Source organism: Notolepis coatsorum (genome assembly GCF_963971535.1).
Source record: "Notolepis coatsorum genome assembly, chromosome: 1".
In the NCBI taxonomy this organism is placed as follows: Eukaryota; Metazoa; Chordata; class Actinopteri; order Aulopiformes; family Paralepididae; genus Notolepis; species Notolepis coatsorum.
Window position 1 is genome coordinate 310,393,762 of NC_140165.1, and position 24,384 is coordinate 310,418,145.

The window sequence follows — 24,384 nt, forward strand, 5'->3', positions numbered from 1 at the left end:
AGGACATGATGAATGACAGCCACCCTCTCGATCACACCCTGGCATGGCATGATAAGGAACGACAGCCACCTTCTCCATCACACCCTGGCAGGACAGAGGAGCAGCCGTGGTGGACGGCTCATCTCTCTGCACTGAGCAGACTGAGCGGTACAGGGTGATGTTCATCAGTCCCTCCCTCCTCCTCCCATTGGACAATGTGCAATTACCTTTATTTATTGATCTATTTGACTGCTGCTACTTTTTTTTTTTTTATTATCGTTTGTCCACCCGAGGATTTTACTAATTTTACTTTTATTGTGTGTCCATTTATGTCTATTTTAACGTTTGTCAACTGGAAAGTATCCATCTTGGGCCTCGAAGTAGTATTTTTTACTACTATAGTATATACTGTACGTCAGCGAAGAAGAAACAGACAAACTCATCTTTACGTTTTTTTTTCTTTTATTTATTAACACAAGCCCATGGATGCTAATAAAACAAAGTCTCAATAAGTTACATTTAAATAAAAGACAGTGTTAAATGACCTTTTCTTTTTTTTAATAAACTTCCAAAGTGGTTCTGCATACAATTGTTCAAGCTAGCGTTTAAATTTGTATTGAAAGATTTATTTTGGCAAACTAGAATTGGTACAGTAGCACCAGTACTCTGATGCCATTGTAACAAATGTGAACTTGAGAGTTCAGGGTCTTTATACATCATGACTAGTGACAGGGAGTGATCGCTTTTCTATATGCATTTATCTGGGTCGTGGTGTCCGAAAACCAATGCAGGGTCCTCCATTCAACGTGGGAAGAAAACAGTGTTTACATTACGGTACTGAATTCAGGCAACGGAATATTTAGGGGCGACAGTGGCTCAGGAGGTAAGTTAGAGCAGTCGTCTGGTAATCTGGAGGTTCCCGGTTCGATGCCCGCTCCTACCGGGCAGCGTGTCAGAAGTGTCCTTGAGCAAGACACTTGATTTGATTTAATTTGATTTTTATTTAGTACATACAATTTATACAATAGTATAAAAACAAGGGGTACAAGGATAACATGTGAAAGTCTTAACCCCCAACTGCTCCCGATGGCCTGAACGCCTTCTACAACAGAACTGCGTTTCCGCGTCTCTGATTGGCCAGGTCATTTCTGGTCATGTGACATGTACGCCGGATCGTGGGACCGCAAGTTTCTACACTGGTTAAGCTTAGGCGCTCTTTCGAAGTTGGTTAAGGTTAGAGTTTGTCTTAAGAGCATGGCGATAGAACGCCAGGTAGTTTGCAGGCTGTTAGACCCGGAAATAGGCGCAGAACTTGCTGTCCCACGATTGGCGCACATGTCACATGACCTGGCCAATCAGAGCGCAAAACTCCAACGCGGAAACGCAGTTCCGTCGTAGAAGGCATACACACCTCCCGATGAGCAGGTCGGCACCTTGCATGAGTGAATGGGTGAAATGTGAGGAACAAATTGTAAAGCGCTTTGGATAAAAGCCGCCATATAAATGCACCATTTATTTAGAAATACATAACCTCTTGTATCGTTTGGGCTAAATTGCCACGTGGGTTTGTTTAACATGTTATATCATGTGATACTCAAGACTTCCCGTTTAGGCTGTAGTAAAGATTCATGAATTGGGTTTTCCCTTTAAAAATGGTTCTAAACCACCGTTGCTATAATTAGATTATATATGGATATAGATGCATTGTGGCATATAGAATACTCCGCACAATGTTTAGCGAGTGCTTCATGAACGGGGGACATCCTGAGTTGAATCCATGTGCCAAGTTTGTTCCCAAGAAAAAAATCTTCATAGCTCACTTTCTGTCTTCTCATTTCACCAGGAAAGGTAAACAGGAGAGATTTGACTGGAAGCCAGGTCACAGTAAAGTACCCCATCCGCACTTTCATATGACCTCGGGAACTGACCTTGAATGCATGACATACTTCACAGTATTCCCCCATGATGCTCGACTATTCAGAGTGAATAGACTTGCAGTATTCCCCATTACGCTGACTATTCAGAGTGAATAGACTTGCAGTAGGGCTGGGCGATAAAACGATAATTATCGCAATATATTTTAATAATCGATAATAAAAAATATAAATTTTAAAATATATATATTATTTGTATTGTGACCTGCAACAGGGCAGCTTTAAAACCAGAGACAGTGTGCAGACTTGTCTTTCTTGCCTGCAACTTAAAGTAATGGCTTTGCTTGTCCAAATGACAATACTGACCAAATTGAGATTTATTTTTCTCTTGTCCATTTATTTTGTTTGCTTTCTAATTTAAAATACAGTTTGAAACCGTTTGTACACAGTAGGCTATGTGTGCTAGCAGAGCTAGTCTATTTAGGGGCGAGTCACGGTGCACATGTGCAGTTTGTCCACCAAAAAAGCACCAAAAGATAGAAAAGAAACTAGCAGAGCCAGAACTGTTCAACTCCCCTGGAGCCACAGCCACTTTTTTTTGGTACTTTCGCTTTCAAACCAGCTACAGCCTGAGAACTGGAGTGTGAGGGGCTGTAACACTAAATATGGCGGCAACGACAAATAATTGCTGCAAAATAAACATACATTTGTTGTTTAAATAATAATTAATTCATTTTTTTAATACTAATAAAAATATTGATTGTTATTGATATCGAACGATATGAAATTTTTTATTGTGATAACATTTTTGGCCATATCGCCCAGCCCTAACTTGCAGTATTCCCCATTATGCCGACTATTCAGAGTGAATAGACTAGCAGTATTCCTCATTACGCTGACTATTCAAAGTGAATAGAACAAGTACTTTGCAGTTTGCATAGAGGGAATTTGTTGCTGAAAGTTTGTTGTAGAGCTTGAAAAATGTGCAAAGATTTGTAATATTTTTTTTTACAAATAAATCAATGGGTGATGGTTGTTAGGAGTGTACTTTGAAGGGTGATATGCGTTACAAAAAATGGTAACTCATGTTTTACCTTTAGAAACACATTGATCTGCTAAGGGATACAGCTGCCAAAATAGATAATTACCGATCATATTACACAGAAACGAGTTTAAAGTTAAAACTAAACAAACGTCTAGATTGCAAGTGCATCTTGTGGTGACTGTTGATACCGGTTGCGGATGGTGAGAAATAATACAGATATTCAAATGACTCATTTGGAAAAATAATGTCATTAAACAGCTTAGATCCCGTAGATTCTGGGAGCAAAGGCAATGCAAGAAGACCCAGATAACATTACAGAGTTTGGAGTATTGTAGCAGGTAGTTACTAATCTAAAACCTTTCCACTCCTGATCATGATTTAAGATAACTAGTAGTTAGTCATTACCACTCCCAGCCTGCCTATGAGTGTAATGCCAAATATGTGTGGTTGAAGTTTCCATCCATCTCGTTTACCTGGGAGGTCGCCAACGAACACAAAGCTGAAACACGCGTACGTCAACTTGCTCGGTTTAGCAACATTCCACCACAACGTTCTCAAACACTTCTATTGGCTCGGCTCCCAACATTATCTTATGACTTCCTTCATTAAAATACACTTCAAGTTCAGTATGACAGGGTTCTACAGTGATGGCCATATATATATAAAAATATATATATATATTATAAAGAATGAATGATAATTGCATTTATATAGCGCCTTTTTCTAGACGGACTCAAAGCGCTTTTTTACAATGTAGGGTGGAAATGGCCTCCTTCACCACCACTGTGTAGCGCCCAAACTTGGGCTACGCCGGCTTGATGGCTGTGGGGTTGTATTATGCTCATTTCCCTCCAATATAATATAATAATATATATTTATTAAATACAAATTAAAGAAGTCACTGTAGAACCTTGTAAGATCATCAAGAAAATCAAGCGGAAGAAAAAGTGCAAAAGTTATACAAACCCAAACTTAACAGGCAAAACATTGATTTGCTCGCAGTGGTTTTAGCAGTAGCCTATATAGGAATAAATTCATATAAAACTTAAAAAGCAGGAGAAAAACACAGGTACGTCATCTTTGTCTTCCTACTCCCCAATCAGACATCTGTGATAGAGTAACCAAACAGGTTATAAATAGATTACAATAGGTTAGCACTCCAGGTGGATGACGCCCACCTAACCATGAAAGATTCACGGAAGAAAAAACACATTTCGAAACCACCGCTACCTAATTATTAGAACGGAACATGTCTTTAAGCGAGACAACTATGTAGATACTAGTATGCCGCTTACGATGACCCGTACTGTAAATATTACAGTAATTATGTCTCCCAGAATAATTATTCTCACCCAGCACTCCATAGAAAAATAAAAGATCACTTCTCTGAAACCAGCTTATGGCTGGAGCGAGAGGTCTGGCAGCAAAACAAAATTACAATATTTACATACAAGTCCAGGACTTCCTGATGTAGTCATTTATATAGCAAAGTAATGTGCGAGCAAACCCACATGCAGTCGCATTCATGTGCACGGCGCGCGTGATCCCTCTCGGCCTCTTGTCTGGAATGTTCTCAAATGTCAGATCTTACAATAGATGACAAGAGGAGAAGACGCAAATACATCACTACCACCAGTCAGAAGGGGAGCATTCAGATGGCATCATATTGCCAATTCTATTTATTACTACTATGCTGATGCAGGAAATGATCTATTCTAGGCTGAAAAGTCCTGAATGATGACAGAAATAGAATCAACTGCTACCGTTAGTATGAATAGGAACTAGGGCTGGGTTTATAAAAAAATAAATAAAGATAAAATAAAAAGATATTCCCGATTCTAATCAATCTTCATTTGAATAATCCCTTATTGATCAGGGAAAAAAAGTTGAATAAAATTCTTCACAGCCTTCTGCCCAGACAAGAGGGTTGGGCATGATGACCAATTCTTTACTCTAACATACTTTTGTAACTTTTTTTAGACAAAAATTATCTTCTACTTTTAAAGTTTTAAAAGTCAAATCAATTGAATATTCTCAAACGCATCTGGTTGGAAGCAGAGGGCAGGTTGTGTGTCGCGTGGTCAGGTCTGATGAATGCAGCGGTGCAAGCCAGCTCTTTTTAAATCACGCATGTTAGAGGGAGTTCCTTGTACAATTTACAGTATTAGTTATGAGAATCTCTCTCATAGCCAAGCTAAATTCTTAACGGAAATATTGCCATTGTAACCGAAATATCCTTAAAATAGAAGGAAAAATCGAGCGGGAATTTGTGAATCGTAATGGAAACGGGAGAGATCAGTGGCGAGCGACACCCCGGCCCTGAGAAGAGACTTTTCAATAAAGTACTGCGGTGCCGAGGATAGCAACGACAGATACCTAATCTTAGCATTTTGTTGCATTTTGTACTCTTTTACTGTATGAAGCACAATCTCAGGGGGCTCATACAGAACCAAGCATTTCACTGTAATGAACGTGTGCCTTATTAGGCCATGTTTAGACGGAGAGAGCCTGAACAGAAACCGCAAAAGTCGTCTTGCGGTCTCACTTTAAATGTTGCGTTTAGACTAGTGTTTTGGGATGGAATTCTGCGTGCAGACGAGGCTGTAAAGACTCGAGACGACGGAGCCCCGCTGTCACACGATTGGCGCAGATGTCACATGACCAGAAACGTCAGTGGCCAATCAGATCGCCTCAGGTCGTTGAGACAACCAGACGTGCTGTGAAGACCCGCCCTACTCTGCCTCTGATTCGCAGACTGTGGGTGGGGGAATGTGATTGGACCAAAGCAGAGTCACTCACAGACAGTGGCTCCAGTCACTAATAGTTGCGATAGCCGCGGGACAGATTCTTGTGTATTTAAAAGTACTGCCAATGTAGCCTTCAGGTGATCGCCATGGATAGAATCAGACATGCTTTGTTTACGCTTCTAGGCTACTGGCGTCTGGCGCATGCCTGTGATGTAAGCAGTACACGCAACGAGAGCCTTGACAACCCTTTCGTCATAGTTTTATGCGGTTTGACAGTTTAGATGATAACGCAAAGGTTTATCGTTTCTAGGAATTCCACCCAGGAAGGTAGTCTCACTTTTCTGCTGATTCTCCCCGCAAAAACGCCGTTGCCGTATAAACAAAAGGCACATCCGAAAAAATATTTTTGCGGATTCACCTGCTAGCGTTTCCGTCTAAACAGGGCCTTATATGTGAAAAAAAACATTTTAAATAAAAAACTAGGTCTGGAGTGGAACTAGGACCCACCTCAGGGGGGGCCACTACATGTGCATAAGGACAGGAGGGTTTCACGGCAGGGAGGGGGGGGGAAAGGGTCCAGACGGGTAGAAGCCGGGCCCGTCAGCCGGCGAACAGCTGGGGCAGCAGCGGCGGCGGCAGAAGCTCACTCTCCACGTTGTCCGAGTCGATGGCAGACGACGACGCCGCCGCCGCCGGAAGAGGAGGAGTGGCGGCCGCCGCGCCGGGGGTCGTCACCGGGCTCTCCAGCGGAAACCTCTCCAGGACGTCCTGCACCTTGTTCTCCACGCCGTCCGTCCAGTCGATGAGGTCGCTCTCCAGCCGCCGGGCCTCCTCCACCACGCGCTCCTGCCTCGCCCCGAGGCCCGTGAGCAGGTCCAGGCGCTCGTGGATCTGGTTGAGGGCCGCCGCGCCACCGGCCGAGGAGGAGGAAGAGGAGGAAGAGGCGGCCGCCGTCGTCGGGGCCTGCGGCCGCTGGGGAGACGCCTGGCCGGACATGTAGAGGTCAAAGTCCTCGGAGGTCAGGTTCAGAGACTGGCCGTCCAGCTTCTCGATGAAGGCCACTGCACAGCACTGGAGAGGGGGAGGGGGTGTGGAGTGATGGGGGAGAGGATGTGATGGGGGAGAGGTGGAGGAGAGGGGATGTGGAGTGATGGGGGAAAGGGGGAGGAGAGAGGATGTGGAGTGATGGGGGAGGAGAGAGGGTGTGGAGTGATGGGGGAGGAGAGAGGGTGTGGAGTGATGGGGGAGAGGGTGTGGAGTGATGGGGGAGGAGAGAGGGTGTGGAGTGATGGGGGAGAGGGTGTGGAGTGATGGGGGAGAGGGTGTGGAGTGATGGGGGAGAGGGTGTGGAGTGATGGGGGAGAGGTGGGAGGGGATGTTGCTAAAATGTTAATGTTTGTTAAAATTGTTCTTGTTCTGCGCAAATGCACATACATCTTGTACAGAGACAGAAAGAGATACACAGAAAGAGAGAGACAGACAGAGAGACAGACAGACAGAGAAAGAGACACAGAGAGAGAGACAGACATAGAGAGAGACAGACAGAGAGAGAGACAGACAGAGAGAGAGACAGACAGAGAGAGAGACACAGAGAGAGAGAGACAGAGACACACAGAGAGAGAGACAGACATAGAGAGAGACAGACACAGAGAGACAGGCAGCCTCACCAGGTTAGTGAAGTAGTACCCGTCCTCCCCGGTCATCAGTCTGCAGGGGTTGCAGAAACGCGTGATGTACTGGATGTTGGAGTGCAGCCGCGGGGGGTTGGCCTTCAGCACGATGTGGATGAGCGTCGGCAGGAAGTCGTCCGCGGACGCCGGCTCGCTCTTGGTGATCTTGATGGCGTTGAAGATGTGCTTGCTGCAGCGGGTGATGCACGCCAGCTTGTCGTTGGGCACCCGCTTCGAGTCCATCTCGATCACATCTGGAAGAAGATGATTTATTTATTGAAGGGGGGGGGGGGATAATGCACATTAACCCTTAGAGGCGACGACAGGAATTGCGGGAATTTTTGGGTCGATACCATTTATTACAGATCCGGGGCAAAATGTGACATTTTCCGACCACTAGAGAATTGATAAACATTAAAGAGTTTGAAAATATTTCCGTCTTCCCTTCTATCCTCCGGGGACAGGGAGCGAAGGACCGTAGTAAGTAGTTTAGTTCGCAAAAGCTTGCCACAAAAGTTTTATCAAGTATTCCAATTGTAAGGTACAATCTAAGGCTGACCTCGATTAGTCGAATAGTCAACTAATCGATCGAAAGGAGCCGTAGTCGACTGCCAACCTCTTAGTCGAATGCCACAGGTGGGGGTGGGGGTGCTTAACCCAATTCTCCTGGCCAGAGAACGTCAAGTCCTCTACCTCTAAACTAAATTGTGTTTTAACTAGTGATGCACCGATGTGAAAATTTTGGCAGATACCGATATTAATACTGCTGTTCTGGCCGATACTGATATATACCGATGTCGATATCTCTGTATAGAAAACACTTTATGATCATCATATAAAGAGCTATTTTTCAAAACGCATTTTTTTATTTACTTTTGTAACTTATTTTCAGAAATTACTGATATTTTTAAACTATTTAAGACCAAAACATCTAAAAAAAATATATAAGAAAAAGAATAATAATAACAAAATAATAATAATAATAATAATAATAATAATAATAATAATAATAATAATAATAATAATAATAATAATAATAATAATAATAATAATAATAATAATATATATACCATAAAGGAACTCCTGGTCCAAACAGCCAGCTCCAGATCCCTCAGATCAAACAGTCAAAGCTGTCTTAACACATTGTGTGCCGGCCGGATATGACGATTTATTGCTTGGATGCCAGCACGTTAATCAATGGGAGGACGAGCACATTTGCGAGCAATTAAACTATATCTTAAATGATAGCTATGTGTCTAATACACCCGTCGCGTATCAATGACTTGCTTGCAGTCAACGTGTACGAAACGGATTGTTTTTTCATCAGTACATTTCCGTTTTATACCGTTTTGAATAAGAGTATAGTTTTGGAGATTTCTAGAAAGAAAAAAAAAAGATTTTCAAATAAACACTAGATTATCGAGAGTATTTGTGTTCTTATGCATGATACAAAAGCGGGCTGAAAAACCATTTATTCGTGCCGTGCTCAGCGCCTAACGCCACACACACACACATTGTGAACGCTGTGAAAAACAACTCTGATTATTAACCCAAAACTGGTAACATAAGAGTCCTTACCTCAGATCAGATGTTCTGCAAAAAGATTAATCCAATTCCTGATCGTCATTCCAAATCTTGATCGCGTTTATTGATCCAACGTTATAGTCCGCATGGCGAGAAATAACGAGAAATCTCGTTGTTGGCAACCAATGTGTTAAGATCCCACATTCAAGACTGGCGACGAAGGGAAACTGGGCATTAGCAGTTGCAGCACCGAAACTCTGGAACAAGCTCCCACTAACAATCAAATCCGCAAGCACTCTACAGACTTTTAAGGCCATGCTCAAAACCTACCTTTTCGCCATAAAAAATCCTTGAGCTAGTTTTGTGGGCTGGGCGATATGGCCTAATATTTTTATCTCCGATTTTTTCACACATCCGATTTTTTTCGGATCATCTTGTATCAAACCAAAATGAATGTCCCTATTGGGATTAATAGTGCAATAACTTGCTTTTTCACCAAACTTCACTTAAAACTAATAAAAGGTGCCTCTTGATCATCAAACAAGAATGAATTTAATAAAGTGCAAATCTAACTTTCACCAAACATCACTTTTTGTGAAATAAAAGGTGACTTGATTTTTTTTTTTTTTTTTTTAATCGTCCTAAATCATGAATTTGAATTAATCGATAAACTCGATTAATCGCCCAGCCCTACCCCGAGCCGATGTAACTATTGGTTGAGGGGCGCAATATAAATAAATGTATCATATCATATCAAGACGATTTGATCACACGCATGATTCCACCACACGGCTTCAAGAGTTTTATTTGTCACATAAATAGGGCTGTCTTAAATACTTCGAAGCTTCGTTCGATGGGCATGGGATTCGAATATGAAAATAAAATTAGATTATTAAAAAAAAAATATATATATATATATATATATATATATATATATATGAATACTTTTTTTTTTTTTTTTGCAAAATCAACTCTGCCTCTCTTTGTTAATTACAAACAATGCTGTTTGTTATTTAAGATGAGGTCGGACTCGGCACTGACAGATTTGTGTTCATTGTGCTGCTTTTATAAAGCCTCAAATGACCGCTTACAATATTTCATGAAAGCAAAGTGTTTCATTTGTCTAAGATTTAAAAAGGTTTAAACTTTACAGCACTGACAAAGTTGAACAAAGTGCTGTACAAGTCCCACAACATAAAAAAAATAATAAAGATAATTTTTTTTTTTAAACTTTGACCAGTCAGCTGGTTCTTTTAGCGTTTATCGCTTTTTCTGGTCAAGTATGACCGACAGAAACAGGTTGAATGGGGTATAGATCGGGGGAAAGACACTCTGAGAAAATACGGCGAGTCCGGGAGTCGAACTCGTGTACCCCAGATCCGTGACGCGCACGGTTGTCCCCGACGCCGAAATAGCGTTCGAGGTACGCGGTGAGCTACTGGAGCTCCCCGATATAATAAAGATTTTTAATGACATTTTTATTTATTTTTATTTCGAAGCTTCGAATTAAAATAGAATCTCGGCCCAGAAGCTTCGAATTCCAAAAAAAATTTGAAGGTCAGCCCTACACAAATACACAAGCCATGCAGTGAAATGTAGGTGGCCATGCCCGCCTCGATTGTGCAAAAATACAAATAATAAAATAGAGTAGACATGATAAAAAAAGTAATAAGAGTAGACATGATAAAAAAGTAATAAGAATAAAATACAATGCTAAGCTTAACACTTTCAGTGCCCACCATGTGATAACACGTTTTATCAGCCCAATGCCCACCACGACAATTAGCGGTTTATTTTTTTATTAGCGATCTGAATTCATATTTCATCAACAGTCTCCCGTTGGTATGCAGCCCCTGTAGGAGCTCAGATGTGAAAAAACCGCCCCCTATCGTCTCCCAGATGGTAATGCACCCTTTTGGAATGGACTCAATGAAAATGGATGAGAAAAGAAAAATCCGGAATCCACATTTTACTTCTCAGGCATGTAACCCGAGCCGATCGGATTCATTGTGGAGCCTCAGAACAGCATGGAATACATGTATGTAGCGTTGGATCAATAAAAGCGATCGATTTTTGGAATGGCGATCAGGAATTGGAATGATCTTTTTGGAGAACATCTGATCTGAGGTAAGGAATCTATTTTACAAGTCTTGGGATAATCAGAGTTGTATTCGCTGAGATCTCAGCGTTTGCCCTATGTGTGATCTGTCTGTGTGTGCGCGATCAAATAAATCTAGCGTTTATTTGAAGATGATTCATGAATTGGCCGAAAAATGACAACGTTTTTGTGTATTCTAGAATATTCCAGAAAAGGGCGATTATCATGGAATATTTATATTTTCCTTGAAAACGAGGGCTTTTCAAAATGCTATAAAACGGAAATTAACCGATAAAAAAACAATCCGCTTCGACAATGTTGACTGGAAAACGAGTCATTGATAAGCGACGGGCAGATTAGACACATAGCCATAATTTAAAACATAGATTAGGCGTTATTAACGCTAACATTGAAGTGGATGGTGGGCATTCAAGCACTAAATCGTGCGCCCCCTGCTGGCACTGAAAGTGTTAAGAATAAAAGGCAATGAGTAATATATACAAATATACAGATGCGTTTTTAAAGTGACCTTTTTGTAGTGTGTGTGTGTGTGTGTGTGTTCATGTGTGCTTGTGTGTGGAGAGATCAGTGTTCAGTGTTCTGATGGCCTGGGGAGGAAGAAGCCGAGTCCGAGTCTCTCCCTCTGTTTTCGCTGCATGAATGCGGAGGCGCTTGCCTGACCGTTCCACCACACCGATCGATTTAAAAAGTATTTAAAAGTAGCCCAGCGGGCGCCTCACCGGTGATGGCTTTGACCACGCTGTCAGAAACCTCGGGGATCTCCTCGTCCACGGGAACACACAGCATCTCGATGGTGACCCAGTGCAGGGACCTGGAACGGGCCACAGTCACAATTAGGGATGCACCGATCCGATATTTATATCGGATATGGGCCCCGATATCACTAAAATAGCTGGATCGGGTATCGGTAAAAAAAGAAAAATCGGATAAAAAAAATTAAATAATAATAATAAATAAAATAAGAAATAACAATTCAGTACATTTATATTGGTGTTCATTTGTTACATTTAGTTTCACTAAGTTAGGAAAGTAACGTTTTAAGTCAAGCCTGATGTTGACTTGCACAAAATAATGATCCCAGTCTCTTCCACACAGCATACAGTTTATTAATTGAACAATGGGTACTATTATTTACATTTACATTTAGCGGACACTTTTATCCAAAACGACTTACAAGTTCTGTACGCCAAGTCATCAGGAAGGAAGGGCACAACTCTATCAGCTGGGTAACAATGTTCATCAAAGTGTTGAGTGCTACAGTGTAGGTTAGTTTATTAGGACAAGTGCATGACAGTAAGGTTAGTTAGGGTTAGAGTTTTATTTATTTCAGATAATGGTATCTGATTGGTACTCGGTATCGGCCGATACCCAAAGCCAGGTATCGGTATCGGGACTGAAAAAGTCGGATGGGTGCGTCCCTAGCCAAGATCCCCCTAAGCATTCACAGCCGGTTCACTCTGTGTTTCCATGTCCTGGGGGTGTGGGGGCCATTTCAACGCCAGCGCCGCCGTTTTGAGGAGGTCAGCTGCAGGTCAATGGTCCAGTCATTCATTTTTGTTTCCCCATTTTATTCTGAAGTCTTTATTGCATTTAACCCTTTCGCTACCACACTACAATGGGTTAACCCCTTTCACTACCACACTACAGAAAGTTAATGCTTTCACTACCACACTACAGAAGGTTAACCCTTTCACTACCACACTACAAAAGGTTAACCCTTTCACTATCACACTACAGAAAGTGAACCCTTTCACTACCACGCTACAGAAGGTTAACCCTTTCACTATCACACTACAGAAAGTTAACCCTTTCACTACCACACTACAAAGGGTTAACCCTTTCACTATATAATATTAACCCTTTCACTGCAAAGGGTTAACCCTTTCACTACAACAGGTTAACCCTTTCATTGCCACACTACAGATAGCTCCAAATGAGGCTTCCAGACTAGCTCTCCACTGTTCAAAGCGCACTAATATTGGAGTTATGCACAGGTGGCTGGGTGGCGCAGCAGACATTGCGCTCGTCACCAACGCAAGAGACACCGGGTTCGACTCCGGCTGTCTGCGTTGCCTCCGGCTTGGGCCAGTCGTCATACTAACTCAATTGGCAGAGTTAGCGGGTGGAAGTCGATGGGTGGTAATCTGCGACTCCTACAGGTCGGTTGGGGACGCCTGCACAGCAGAGACAGGAAGTGGCGGGGGTAGTGTGAGCCTCCCACACGTTACACCTCGCCAATGAGAGTCTGCGCTGGCAGGTGAAAAGATGTGACAGGCTGCCTCCTCGTGTATCGGAGGGGACACGTGATGCAAGGCTTCTATCCTCCCTACGACCGGCCAGTGGGGGGCATATGCGAGCAACGTTCAAGACAGGGGAGGGGAGAATTGGCACAGCGGGTAATTGGGATGGGAGATGAATAGAAAAAAAAGGAGAAAAAGTGGATAAAAAAAAAGAAATGTATCATGGCTTCCGGTTGAAAAACGTTTGCAATCTCGTCTCATTACTTTTCTCAGAAATGTTCCAAGTTGTCTAAAAACCACAGTATTTTTATGATCATATAGTTTACATAAGAGAAGAACATGACCATATGACCAGACAAGCTACGTCAGGCCATCTACCTAAACCCAGGACAAATCTACTCAAATCTTCTGTGACTTACAGAGCTATCATGGAATGGAACTCATTGCCAAGCTACTTCGCTGAAATTGAATCCAAACCCACTTTCAAGATTTTTTTTTTAAATACCATCTACTAACGAGCATGCACTGAACCCTTGTGGCATAGCGGTGAAAACCAATTGACTTGTTTGTTAATTGTATTTATGTTGATGACAGCGAGTGCTGCTCAGGAAGCACTATTTATTTTATTTTAATTATTTTATTTTAATACTTTATACTAATAAGTATCTTGTACAATGTCATCCTTAACTGAGGATTCTTTTGAGAAAAATATATATATATTACAAACATTATTAGACATGATTCATTAAACCTACAGACAGGCAACAGTGTATAAAGTCCATTCTTTAGTGAAAGGGTTAAACACATGAAGTATTGGGGATAAATAGCTCATATCCCTGTTACTGGTTAGTCGTTGTTGATATGGAGAAGATGAATAAATATAGATCTTTCATACCACACGAATACATATCTTGTATAGACTAACAAACAGAATGCTCTGAATAAGCCCTCAATATTCCAAGGAAAGAGTAAACATCTCAGTAGCTCATGTTACTATACACTGAGTTTAATTCAATTAAATTCAAATTGGGATAAAAACAGATATTTTTTACATGCATCAAGTAAAAAATGGAACATTTGAGTATCATAATAACAGGAAATGAGTTTGCATATAAACACTTCAACAGGGAAAGAGACTGTGTGCGTGTACCTGATTCTCTTCTGAACAGCCAAGTCTTTCTTTTCATCGTCCGAGGTCTCGGGACAGAACACCTCCTCGTACAAACGGGACATCATGTACCTCTCCACCTCGTCCATGATGCTCTCCACACGATCCGATGAACCTGGGGCAACACACACACACACACAAGGGCAACAAACACACACACAGGCAACAAACACACACACAGGCAACACACACACACACACACACAGAAATGTATGCGTTAACTCTCTTTTCAGTTTGCCTAAATCTATATCTATGCTATGACACTGGAATCTCGAAGGGCACGAGAAGAAGGGTGAACAACAGTACCTTTGAAGTGGGTCTGCAGGCGTTCTGAAAGGTTCTGGTAGAAGTCCTGGACACATTCGGACAATTCATCTGCACCCAGGTCCTGGATAAATAGGACCAACAATGCATTAGCTCTCTCTCTGTGGTTGTGGGGGGGGGGGTCAAGCTAATCAGACCTGGGAGCAGTGGTGGCTGCGAAACCTACTGTATTGCACATTGAGGTAATCAACGTGCACAGGTTTAAATCTGGTTTCCGTTAGCAGGTAAATACCAGCCAAGGGCAGTCTAGAATTTCAATTGGCCAGAAAATATAAATCTTTGACGGCCACTGTGGCCAGTAAAAAATATTATAATAATAATATATATCAGCGGCCGGGTAGCGCAGCGGACTGGGAATCGAGAGGAGTGGGAATGGAACTGGGAAGGAACCTCCTGTAACAGACGACCACTCTACCTCCCGAGCCACTGTTGGCCCCATCTATAGCCTAACCTAGTTTTCACGCGTTTCTCTATGGCTGCACGTGTATTACATGATATGGCTGTTCAACTTTACATTTGGCCGGTAAATTAGAATCTTGTCACGTTGGCCGGTCAAAAGGATTGCTATTGGAAACCCTGATCCTCACGCACGCATAGAGAGGAGCCTTCGTCGTGACAAGACGTACCATCTTGCCACTTCTCTTCAATAAAAGGCCTGTGTTTGTCCGTCTGTGTCAGAGAGACCCTTTGAAAAACACAAGACGAATACCAACTTCATTGGTTCAAAATATGGTGAAAGTAAATCGACTAGCTATTGGTTCATCCAATCTGGACATGACTTACTAAACGCTAACAAGATGATCAATGCAGCCTTTGGGCATCCTCAATAGCAGGGGTTCTCAAGCTTTTTTATACCACGACCCCATTTTATTTTTTTGGCGACCCCACACTTAATGTATCGCGTAATTTCAACGTGGAATTAAGAAATGTCAAAATAAAAGCACTCGTTGTTGAACTTGATCATGTATATTTATTAGGGATGTCCGATATTATTATTATTATATATTGGCATTAAAATGTGATATCGGAAAATATCGGTATCGGTTTTCAAAAAAAGATTTTTTTTTTTTTTTTTATTATTTACATTTCTATAACCTTTATTTACCCAGGCAAGCAAGTAAGAACAAATTCTGATTTTATTTATTGTCAAAAGTATATCAAGAGATATCGGTTGATATCTGTATCGGAAATTAAGAGTTGGACAATATCGGTATAGTTAAAAAAAACAATATCGAGCATCCCTAATATTTATTAGACATTTTTATTATAGAACTATGTTATCAATACACATTTATAAAACGAGGCATATTTAGCCAAAATATGTTGCCAGATTATTATAATTTTATATCGATATTTAAAAAAAATTACTTGCCAATACCCCCAGTGTCACCTACCCACAACCCCACTTTGGGTGGCGACCCGTAGTTTGAGAACCGCTGCTCTATGGCTCACCCTCTTGTACACCATGCTCTCGGTGAAGGCCCGGCACTGCTTGAAGATCTCCTTGCCGGGCTTCAGAGGCTTGAGGAAGTCAATGAAGTCCCGGGTGGTGCGGTCGGAGTCCACAGTCTGCTGCCGGCTCACTGAAGAGCTGGACTGGCCGTCTCCAGGGACGGGTTCTGAGAGGAAAGAGGCCATGTTAAGTGTAGATACAGGTAGGTTAAACTACAGGGTTTCCCCCCCAAAATATATCACTGTTCACAGCAGCCATTTTAACGTATCATCATAGGTAAGCATAGGTGTAACTATGCAGCTTCTAGTGCACAATTGACCATACCCATCTGAAGCTCTGCCCCCTTTATTGACCCTCCAATCATAACTGACTGCTGCTTTCCTCAGTCAAACTAAAAATTATTCTGGCCCTTTCTTGGTCCTCCTATCGCAAGCTTTGTTTTCCTTAGTCAAGCTAATAGGGAGCGGAGCTTGAGATGGGTCAATTCCAAGTGCATCGAACACCAGAGAGGCTCACACTGCAAACATGATGGACAGATTTAACCCCCACTTGGCTGACCCACACTAAATTGAACTACAAGGCAGAAAATGGCATGTTTTTTTTTTTTTTTTCTTCCAAGCACCACCATTTTTAAACTGCCTGGCCCAGGTACGGCTGACTCAATTCAGCAAAAACGAGTGGCCTTGGCTGAGGCGCGTCTTTGGCTGAGGATTCGATAGGATACAGAATGGGATTAGGCATGTCAAATGATATGGTACTAGCCATGGAAATGTAGCGGTCAGCCACCATGTGACTTCCCCTCCCATAGCTCTTACGCGTTACATGGAGCTCATGGGGGGGGGTTTACATAAGTGGTTGTAGCTACGGCTGTGGGGGTGCTGGGGACATGATCAAATATACTTTTTTTTTTTTATATATATAAATACGCCAGAGTCTCCTGAACACAGAGAGACCAACCCCAAGTCGATCTGCACTTTCTCGGCCCAGCTAATAGTCACTTTCCTGCACCTACTGCCCAACCAGCACATGCGCAGATTGCCCAGTGAGTCTCTGAATCAACATTCATTCATTTGTTCCCCCCATGCTCCCTTCCCCCTCCCGCACTCTACCATGAGCTCAAAGTACCAGAAGTGTTGCGGTGGTCTATAGCAGTGGTTCTCAACTGGTCTAGCCTCGGGACCCAACATTTTCCTTAGTCATTAACAACACATCCAGCGCCAAAAGCGCTGTCCAGCGTTATTGCCCGCCATGCATTGTCTGCCAAGATCGCTGTACAGCGTTTTTTTAGATCAATATTTAATTTTTTCACCATGGCATTCATAATTCATCCACCCACCCCCGGTGCTGCAGCTGGGCGCTAGATGTGACTGCAACGACGGCTCAATACCGCCGCTTGGTGGATGGTCGGGCGAGTTACACTCGCAAAACAGGAAGTGCCATCGGTGCATCGAGGAAAGTCCTCCGGCAGTCACATCTCGTTACGGAACTCCCAACAGACACCATAGTACATATGGATCGCTTTCTAAACTTAATAATCGATATGATTTCGGCGTTTATTGCGCCATACAAACCGGAAATGGACCTAGGCGATCGGCGTCGTATAATTGGGATCTTTCACCGCCAGTCTCATTGGTAAGGGGAATATAACGTTATTTTCAACCCGATTGTGCGTTTCCTTGTTTGTAATCAGTCTGATCAATATATCCACCCAACCTACATAAAGCCGTTACTGATGATCAAGGAATTATAACCCCCCCCCCCTTTCCTTCACGCATGATAAAGCATAATGTATACCGATCATATACATTTGAATTTTTTAATATAGTGTGTATGGGAAAGAATCGGCAATCGATAATCGATCATTATGCGTTTGGGCCTATAACTAGCGTTTTTGGAATTCCAGCAGAAAAGATTAAAAACATACTTATATTCTAGAACAGTCGTGCCCAACCAGTCGATCGCGCGCTGGTTTCAAGTAGACCGCGAGATTATTTTGGAAAATCATTTAATTTGATTTGATTTGGAGGAGAGGACAATAAACGTTCGAGCAGTCCTGTGGATGGGCAGGCAGTCAGGCAGCCTGAGCCAATCGATACCGTCTACATTCCGTACATTCCGGACAGCGAGCTTCACCCATAGGGATGCAAATTGATGCCTTTGTTTTCATGGAGTGGCATGAGTGGGGGTCAGGCCCATCACCTGGCAGGTACAGTATAAACATGGCTCCGAGACCAGCCTTGAGTCACTCGAAACTGCAAGATGAATGGAACACCACCAGCTAAAAAGAGGTTCATTCAGAGGACGCTACTTTTCACATTATGATATGTGTGTAGTGTTCTGATAACAACGGCTGGGCAGCGGGAGCTGGATGCTGGATTTTGCGAGAAGCATGCAGCTGCAGAGCCGCAGAGCTGGACAGCTGTGCCTGCACAGTGCAATACTCCAATTCAGCCATTGGCAATTCAGCCGTTGGGTGGGGGGCGCTGTTGAGCGGACCTGTGACCGGACCTGAAAGCGTCCCTGCTCTGTGGCTCTGCAGTTGCATACTATTGGGATTCGTTGGGAGCAGCACAGTCTCGACTCGGGACTTATTTTATTTGGAATATAATGACTGTATGCAAAAGCAGCCTAGTTTTAAGTTAAAATATTATAAATCTACATGCCTTGAGGATGTCATTCTTTATATAGCCTGCCTATCAGGCAAAAAAAATACCGTGATATATACCGTTACAGTCTATGCTTCAAATTATACCGCGATATAAATTTTAGACCATACCGTCCACCCCTAGTGTGAAATAAACGTGAGAAGTTACAGTTACAGTCTTGTCATTCTTGTAATTCCTACACTACACTGTTACAATGATATATAAAATTGCATATTATATTATATACCCATTCAATATGCAGATGACAGAAAATATTATATGCCATATAATATTTTCTGTCATGTGCATATTGAATGGGTAATACTATTACTACTAATACTAGCCTTATGCACCTTATGACACTGTGAATATATTTTTCAGATAGTTAGATCAGGGGTGCCCAACCAGTCGATCGCGATAGATCTCGATTAATCAAGTAGATCTCGATTAATAAGATTTGATTATACATTTTTTCTTTTTTTCTTTTGCTAAATCAACTCTGCCTCTCCTTGTTAACTACAACAAGCAATGCTGTTTGTTATTTAAGATGAGGTCGGACTCGGCACTGACAGATTTGTGTTCATTATGCTGCTTTTATAAAGCCTCAAATGACGGCTTACAATATACAATTTTGGCTGGTAGCTCTCGGCTAGGTGGTAAATTAAAAAGTATATCTTGGTTCAAAAAAGGTTGGGCACCCCTGTTCTAAAAGGTATTAACACAACAATGTATGAATGAAAAAGTATAACGTTCGCACATCCTGAACGATAGATAATCGATGTTGAATGGGCCATAGTAATGTCAATATAGCAATAAAATTAAAAAAGTTATAGCCCTGCAAAGAAGGTAAACATCTCCATAGGCTTACAGTGGTGGCAGAGAGGGGTATGAGATGGCGGGCAATGTGTTAAGTCGCGACCCAAATTTTTGAACCACTATGATTTATGAAAATTTTAAAAATTGCAGTAATACACAATCTTTCATGCACTGTTAAAAACATGAAATAAACACAAAAAGGTGCAACAAAAGTGCAACTAGGGCTAAAAACCCAATGAAATAATAATAATAAACAATATGCTTCTTAGCAGACTTCTTAGCTTAACATAACAGACCTACAGTAAGTTTGGGGGAACTAATGGGATAACTGGGGTTGCAACAAAAGTGCAACTAGGGCTAAAAACACAATGAAATAATAATAATAATAAATAATATATGCTTCTTAGCAGACTTCTTAGCTTAACATCCCAGGGAACTAATGGGATAACTGGGGATGTTGTTTGCTCCTGACAAGAGTCTCAAAGTCTGGGGTGATGGATGGTAGACAAAGCAACTCTGAGTCTGAGGTCATGCTCAATGTCCAATCTGTTCCTCTGCTTTGTCTTCAGCTGGACCAGAGCTGAGAAGCCACTTTCACAAAGATAAGTAGTACAAAAAAAAAGATTTTACACACACATCCGCGACCCACTCAAAATGGCCCTGCGACCCACCAGTTGAGAAACACTGGTCTATAGGACTGTTTCTCATGAGGAGAAGAACAGCGGGTCAAAGTGCTGAGGAGGGGAGACAGAGGACCTGTGCCACACACCCAACGCAGATCATCAGACACCATAAAGTGTGAAGTCATACATGAATATCTATCGAAGAGTGCAATAAATAGCATTGTTATGACAAATCAACATATAGGAGGCGCCGCCGAGGCGCGTTACTGTCGAGAGGACTAAATCAAACTCTCAAAACACTTTATATTGCGGATAATGTAGGGTGGCTACGTGGCGTAGGGGGCAAGGCGCTCGCCACGAAATCTGGAGACGCTGGGCTTGCCTGTTCGAGCCCCGCTCTCCACATTTGCTTTCAGTTTAGCTGGTCGTCCGTACTAATACACATTGGCCGTATTAGGGGGTGGGAAACTGATGGGTGGGGATCGGGCGTTGTGGACAGCGACTCCTACAGGTCGGTTGGTGCGCCTGCGCAGTAGAATCAGGAAGTGTCGGGGGCAGCGTGAGCCTCCCACGCGTTACTCCTCGCCACTGAGAGATCGAGCTGCGCAGGTGAAAAGATGCGACTGCTGTTACCTCAAGTACCGGAGGGGACTTGTGCTATGTATGACTTAGTCCACATTGCAGCCGGCTTGTGGGAGGCAAGAAACAGCGTTCGTGACAGGGGAGGGTTGAATTGGATGATACGAAATTGGGATGGGAGAAAATATAGAAAATGGGAGAAAAAGTGGATAAAACAAAATATTGCGGATAATGTTGCTTCAGCAACTGTTTCAGTGGAATGTATACCCTATTATTTACCCTTCTTGGGTGGCGTTTTGGTGGATGGAGTAAAAAACTTTGTGACGGTGTTGACTTTGCTGGACTTCTCCTTGGTTTTTCTTTCCTCAAACCTGCTGAAGGGTGTGATGGCCGGCTGCGGGGGTCCCCTCTGCTGTCTGCTGGCGTAGGCTTCCTCCTCCTCCTTCTGTAGCCTGGGATACAAACACACAGTCGTGCAAATAGACGAGTGAAGTTAAGCGAACAAAAAAGGAAAACAGCAGGGAAGACAAAAAGAAAGACGCCGTAAACGCGGTGTACACAAGAGACAGTAGGTTGTACAGCCCTGCTAGGTCTTCTAGCTATGGCTTGTTATTTGCGTTCGCCATACTATGATGAGGCTATGCTAAATTATAGGTAATCTCTCAGTGGAGTGTGTGTGGGCTGAACAAACAACATCCGGTCCTTTGCACAAGTTATATTTTGGGAAGGGGGGGGGGGGGGGGGGACTTGGAGTTTTGAATTAAGTTCCGCACATGCGTTTCGTTAAGTTGTTAAAAGTAACGTTGAGTTCTCGTTTTGGTACACAGCGTACGCGTACTGAACTGAAGGCCCCGTAGTGAAACGGTGCGAATACGTGTACCGTTACACCCCTAGTAGACGGGTGTCCGAGGAGAACACAAGACGGACGGACACACCTCTCAGCCAGAGCCCAGTCTTCCTGGATCTGTTACACACCTCTCAGCCAGAGCCCAGTCTTCCTGAATCTGTTCCTGGATCTGTTACACACCTCTCAGCCAGAGCCCAGTCTTCCTGGATCTGTTTCTGCTTGTCGCGCTGGTATTCCTCTCGCCAGCAGTTGGAGCAAAGGCCTTGCTGGGCCACGTTTCCATAGAACCCACATCCTTTCGTGCACAAGAGGTCCGACTGGTCCACATGGATGCCACGGCGTTCCGAGCGCTGGCTCATCGTCCTTCACTCCAAATGCCGATAGCCAGACATAAAAAAAAAAAAAAAAAAAACACAAAAATTAATCCAAACATTACAATAACAAATTGACATGTGTACTAGGCGCAAGAAATGATTGATTGAAAATGTTAATAACAGATTGCAGAATGGGTAGCGTACAATACAGTACGGCTCAATACACACAATTGTTAAGGGGATGCAGACCAGAGAAAGACTTTCGTCTTGTTTACATCAGGGTCCCCCATTTTCAATTCATCATAACATATATGACATACTACAGGTAGACAGTACTGTTGCTGCACCTAGACATTTATGACATACCAGATCAACAAATATACAGTACTGTTTATGAGTACAAAAAGAGTCTAAAGAAAAACATGTAACCTACTGTTGAATCATAATGCCATTCTAATTCGTACTTACTTGCTGCATCTTATGGGTGGTCTCTAAACTTCAATGGCTACATTTGGCAAAGTACTGAGTGGAGCAACTATTTGCTAGACTGTACTATTTGTACTCCAAATGTACAGTCTCCTCCCCACCGTATGTATATTTCTCTCCCACCCACCCCCTCCAAATGTACAGTCCCCTCCCCATCATATACTCTGTCAGGATCTATGGGTAACAGTACTGTATATTTGAATATCGTATATGTCACAAATGTAACAGTACTAAATATCTGTATGTCCCTATGCCATAAATGTCATGTATGTTGTGTATGTCATAAATGTCAATATGAATTGAAAATGGGGGACCCTGATGTAAACAAGACAAACGTCTTTCTCTGGTCTGCATCCTCTTAACAATTGTGTGTATTGAGCCGTACTGTATGTATTGTACCCATTCTGCAATCTGTTAAATAACGTTTTCAGTCATTTACCTAGTATGGTTGTCAATAGTTCAATGTACAATTTTGTTTGTTTGTACAGTGTCTCCTCCCCCCCCCCCCCTCAATGTACAGTATTACTTGTTTATACAGTGTGCCCCCCCCCCCCCCCCCCCCCAACCACCTCCAATGTAAATTACCCAGTATGGTTGTCAATATCCCAATGTACCCAACCCCCCCCACACAACCTCCTCCAATGTACAGTTTCTACGTCAAATGTATATACTCCCTTTTCTTGACTCCTTCTGTATCACAAACAGTACTGTATTTGCAAATCTGGTATGTCATAAATGTATAGATGTAGCAGTACTGACTATCTGTATGTCATGTATGTCATATATGTCCTGATGAATTGAAAATGGGGGACCCTGATGTAAACAAGACGAAAGTCTTTCTCTGGTCTGCATCCCCTTAACAATTGTGTGTATTGAGCTGTACTGTATTGTACCCATTCTACAATCTGTTAATAAAGTTTTCAATCAATTCAGTCATTCATTCATTCATTCATTCATTCATCATTGGAGGCAGCTGATAGACACAAAGAGTACTGGATAACCTCTCTACCATGACGACTGTATTCATGTTGGACCCTGATGTAAACAAGACAAACGTCTTTCTCTGGTCTGCCACACCTTAACAATTGTGTGTATTGAGCTGTACTGTATTGTACCCATTCTGCAATCTGTTAAATAAAGTCTTCAATCAATCAATCAATCAAAGGCAGTTGATCGACACAAAGAGTACTGGCTAACCTCTCTACCATGTTGACTGTATTCATGTCACACGATTCTTGCCTCACACAAGAAGCACCCAATCAAAATGTTTTAGCTAAATAATGGTAACTTCACACCAAAACGTTTTGTCGCTAGTTAGAAGTAACTAACGTTGCCTCGTCTCGTTAATGTAGACGGGACAACGTATACTGATCTGTACCTGTGCTGTGCTAGCTGCTTAGCTAACTTACGTTAACGTTAACCTACCTAATTGACGTTATTATTATGAATGCTCTCACCTGTTCAGAGATAGTTAATGTCAATGTGGATACTTCGGGTTCACGGGGTAAAGGTTGTTTCAAACATAATGTCAACAAGCCGCCAGCTAATGACACCTTCACACTCCAAACTAGTAACGTTACGTTTAGCTTGTTGTTGTTCTGAAGGGGAGGCTAGCTAGTTAGCTTTAGCTGTCAAAGTGCCATTTTGTCTCCGTGTTCTTCTGTTTTGGTTAACGGCAGGTGGCACGCAACTCTTGGGTGCATTACCGCCACCTACTAGGCCGGAGTGTGAACTAGAGTTTTATCACAGCTACTCGCCAAAGAGAAGGCGTTATTATCATAGATATATATAGAACACTAGATAGCTTAAGGCGGAGTCACCACCGTCGCTGAACCGCCGCCATCTTCCTCCAGTCAGCCTTGAGTGAGGGTGAGTGAGCTGCACAGACAATAATACTCATAACTCGCTGAAATATTGACGGATTTACAAAC

General features: G+C 42.6%; 1 protein-coding gene across 3 annotated transcripts; it reads right to left on the reverse strand.

Annotated features, from left to right (window-relative positions):
* Window positions 1-451: 451 nt before the first annotated feature.
* rabgef1l (RAB guanine nucleotide exchange factor (GEF) 1, like) lies at window positions 452-24,051 on the reverse strand. Of its 3 annotated transcripts, none has more exons than XM_084331335.1 (9): window positions 23,911-24,051; window positions 21,834-22,016; window positions 21,086-21,258; window positions 16,143-16,309; window positions 14,673-14,754; window positions 14,349-14,481; window positions 11,678-11,769; window positions 7,313-7,569; window positions 452-6,716 (listed from the first exon to the last, which is right to left on the reverse strand). In XM_084331335.1, the coding sequence occupies exons 2-9, from the start codon at window positions 22,010-22,012 to the stop codon at window positions 6,246-6,248; spliced, it is 1,554 nt and encodes a 517-aa protein (XP_084187461.1). In that variant the 5' UTR covers window positions 22,013-22,016; window positions 23,911-24,051; the 3' UTR covers window positions 452-6,245. The 3 variants fall into 3 exon arrangements, with proteins under 3 accessions (XP_084187461.1, XP_084187460.1, XP_084187462.1); XM_084331334.1 differs by having other exon boundaries at window positions 21,834-22,021; XM_084331336.1 differs by lacking the exon at window positions 23,911-24,051 and having other exon boundaries at window positions 21,178-21,258; window positions 21,834-21,876.
* Window positions 24,052-24,384: the final 333 nt, after the last annotated feature.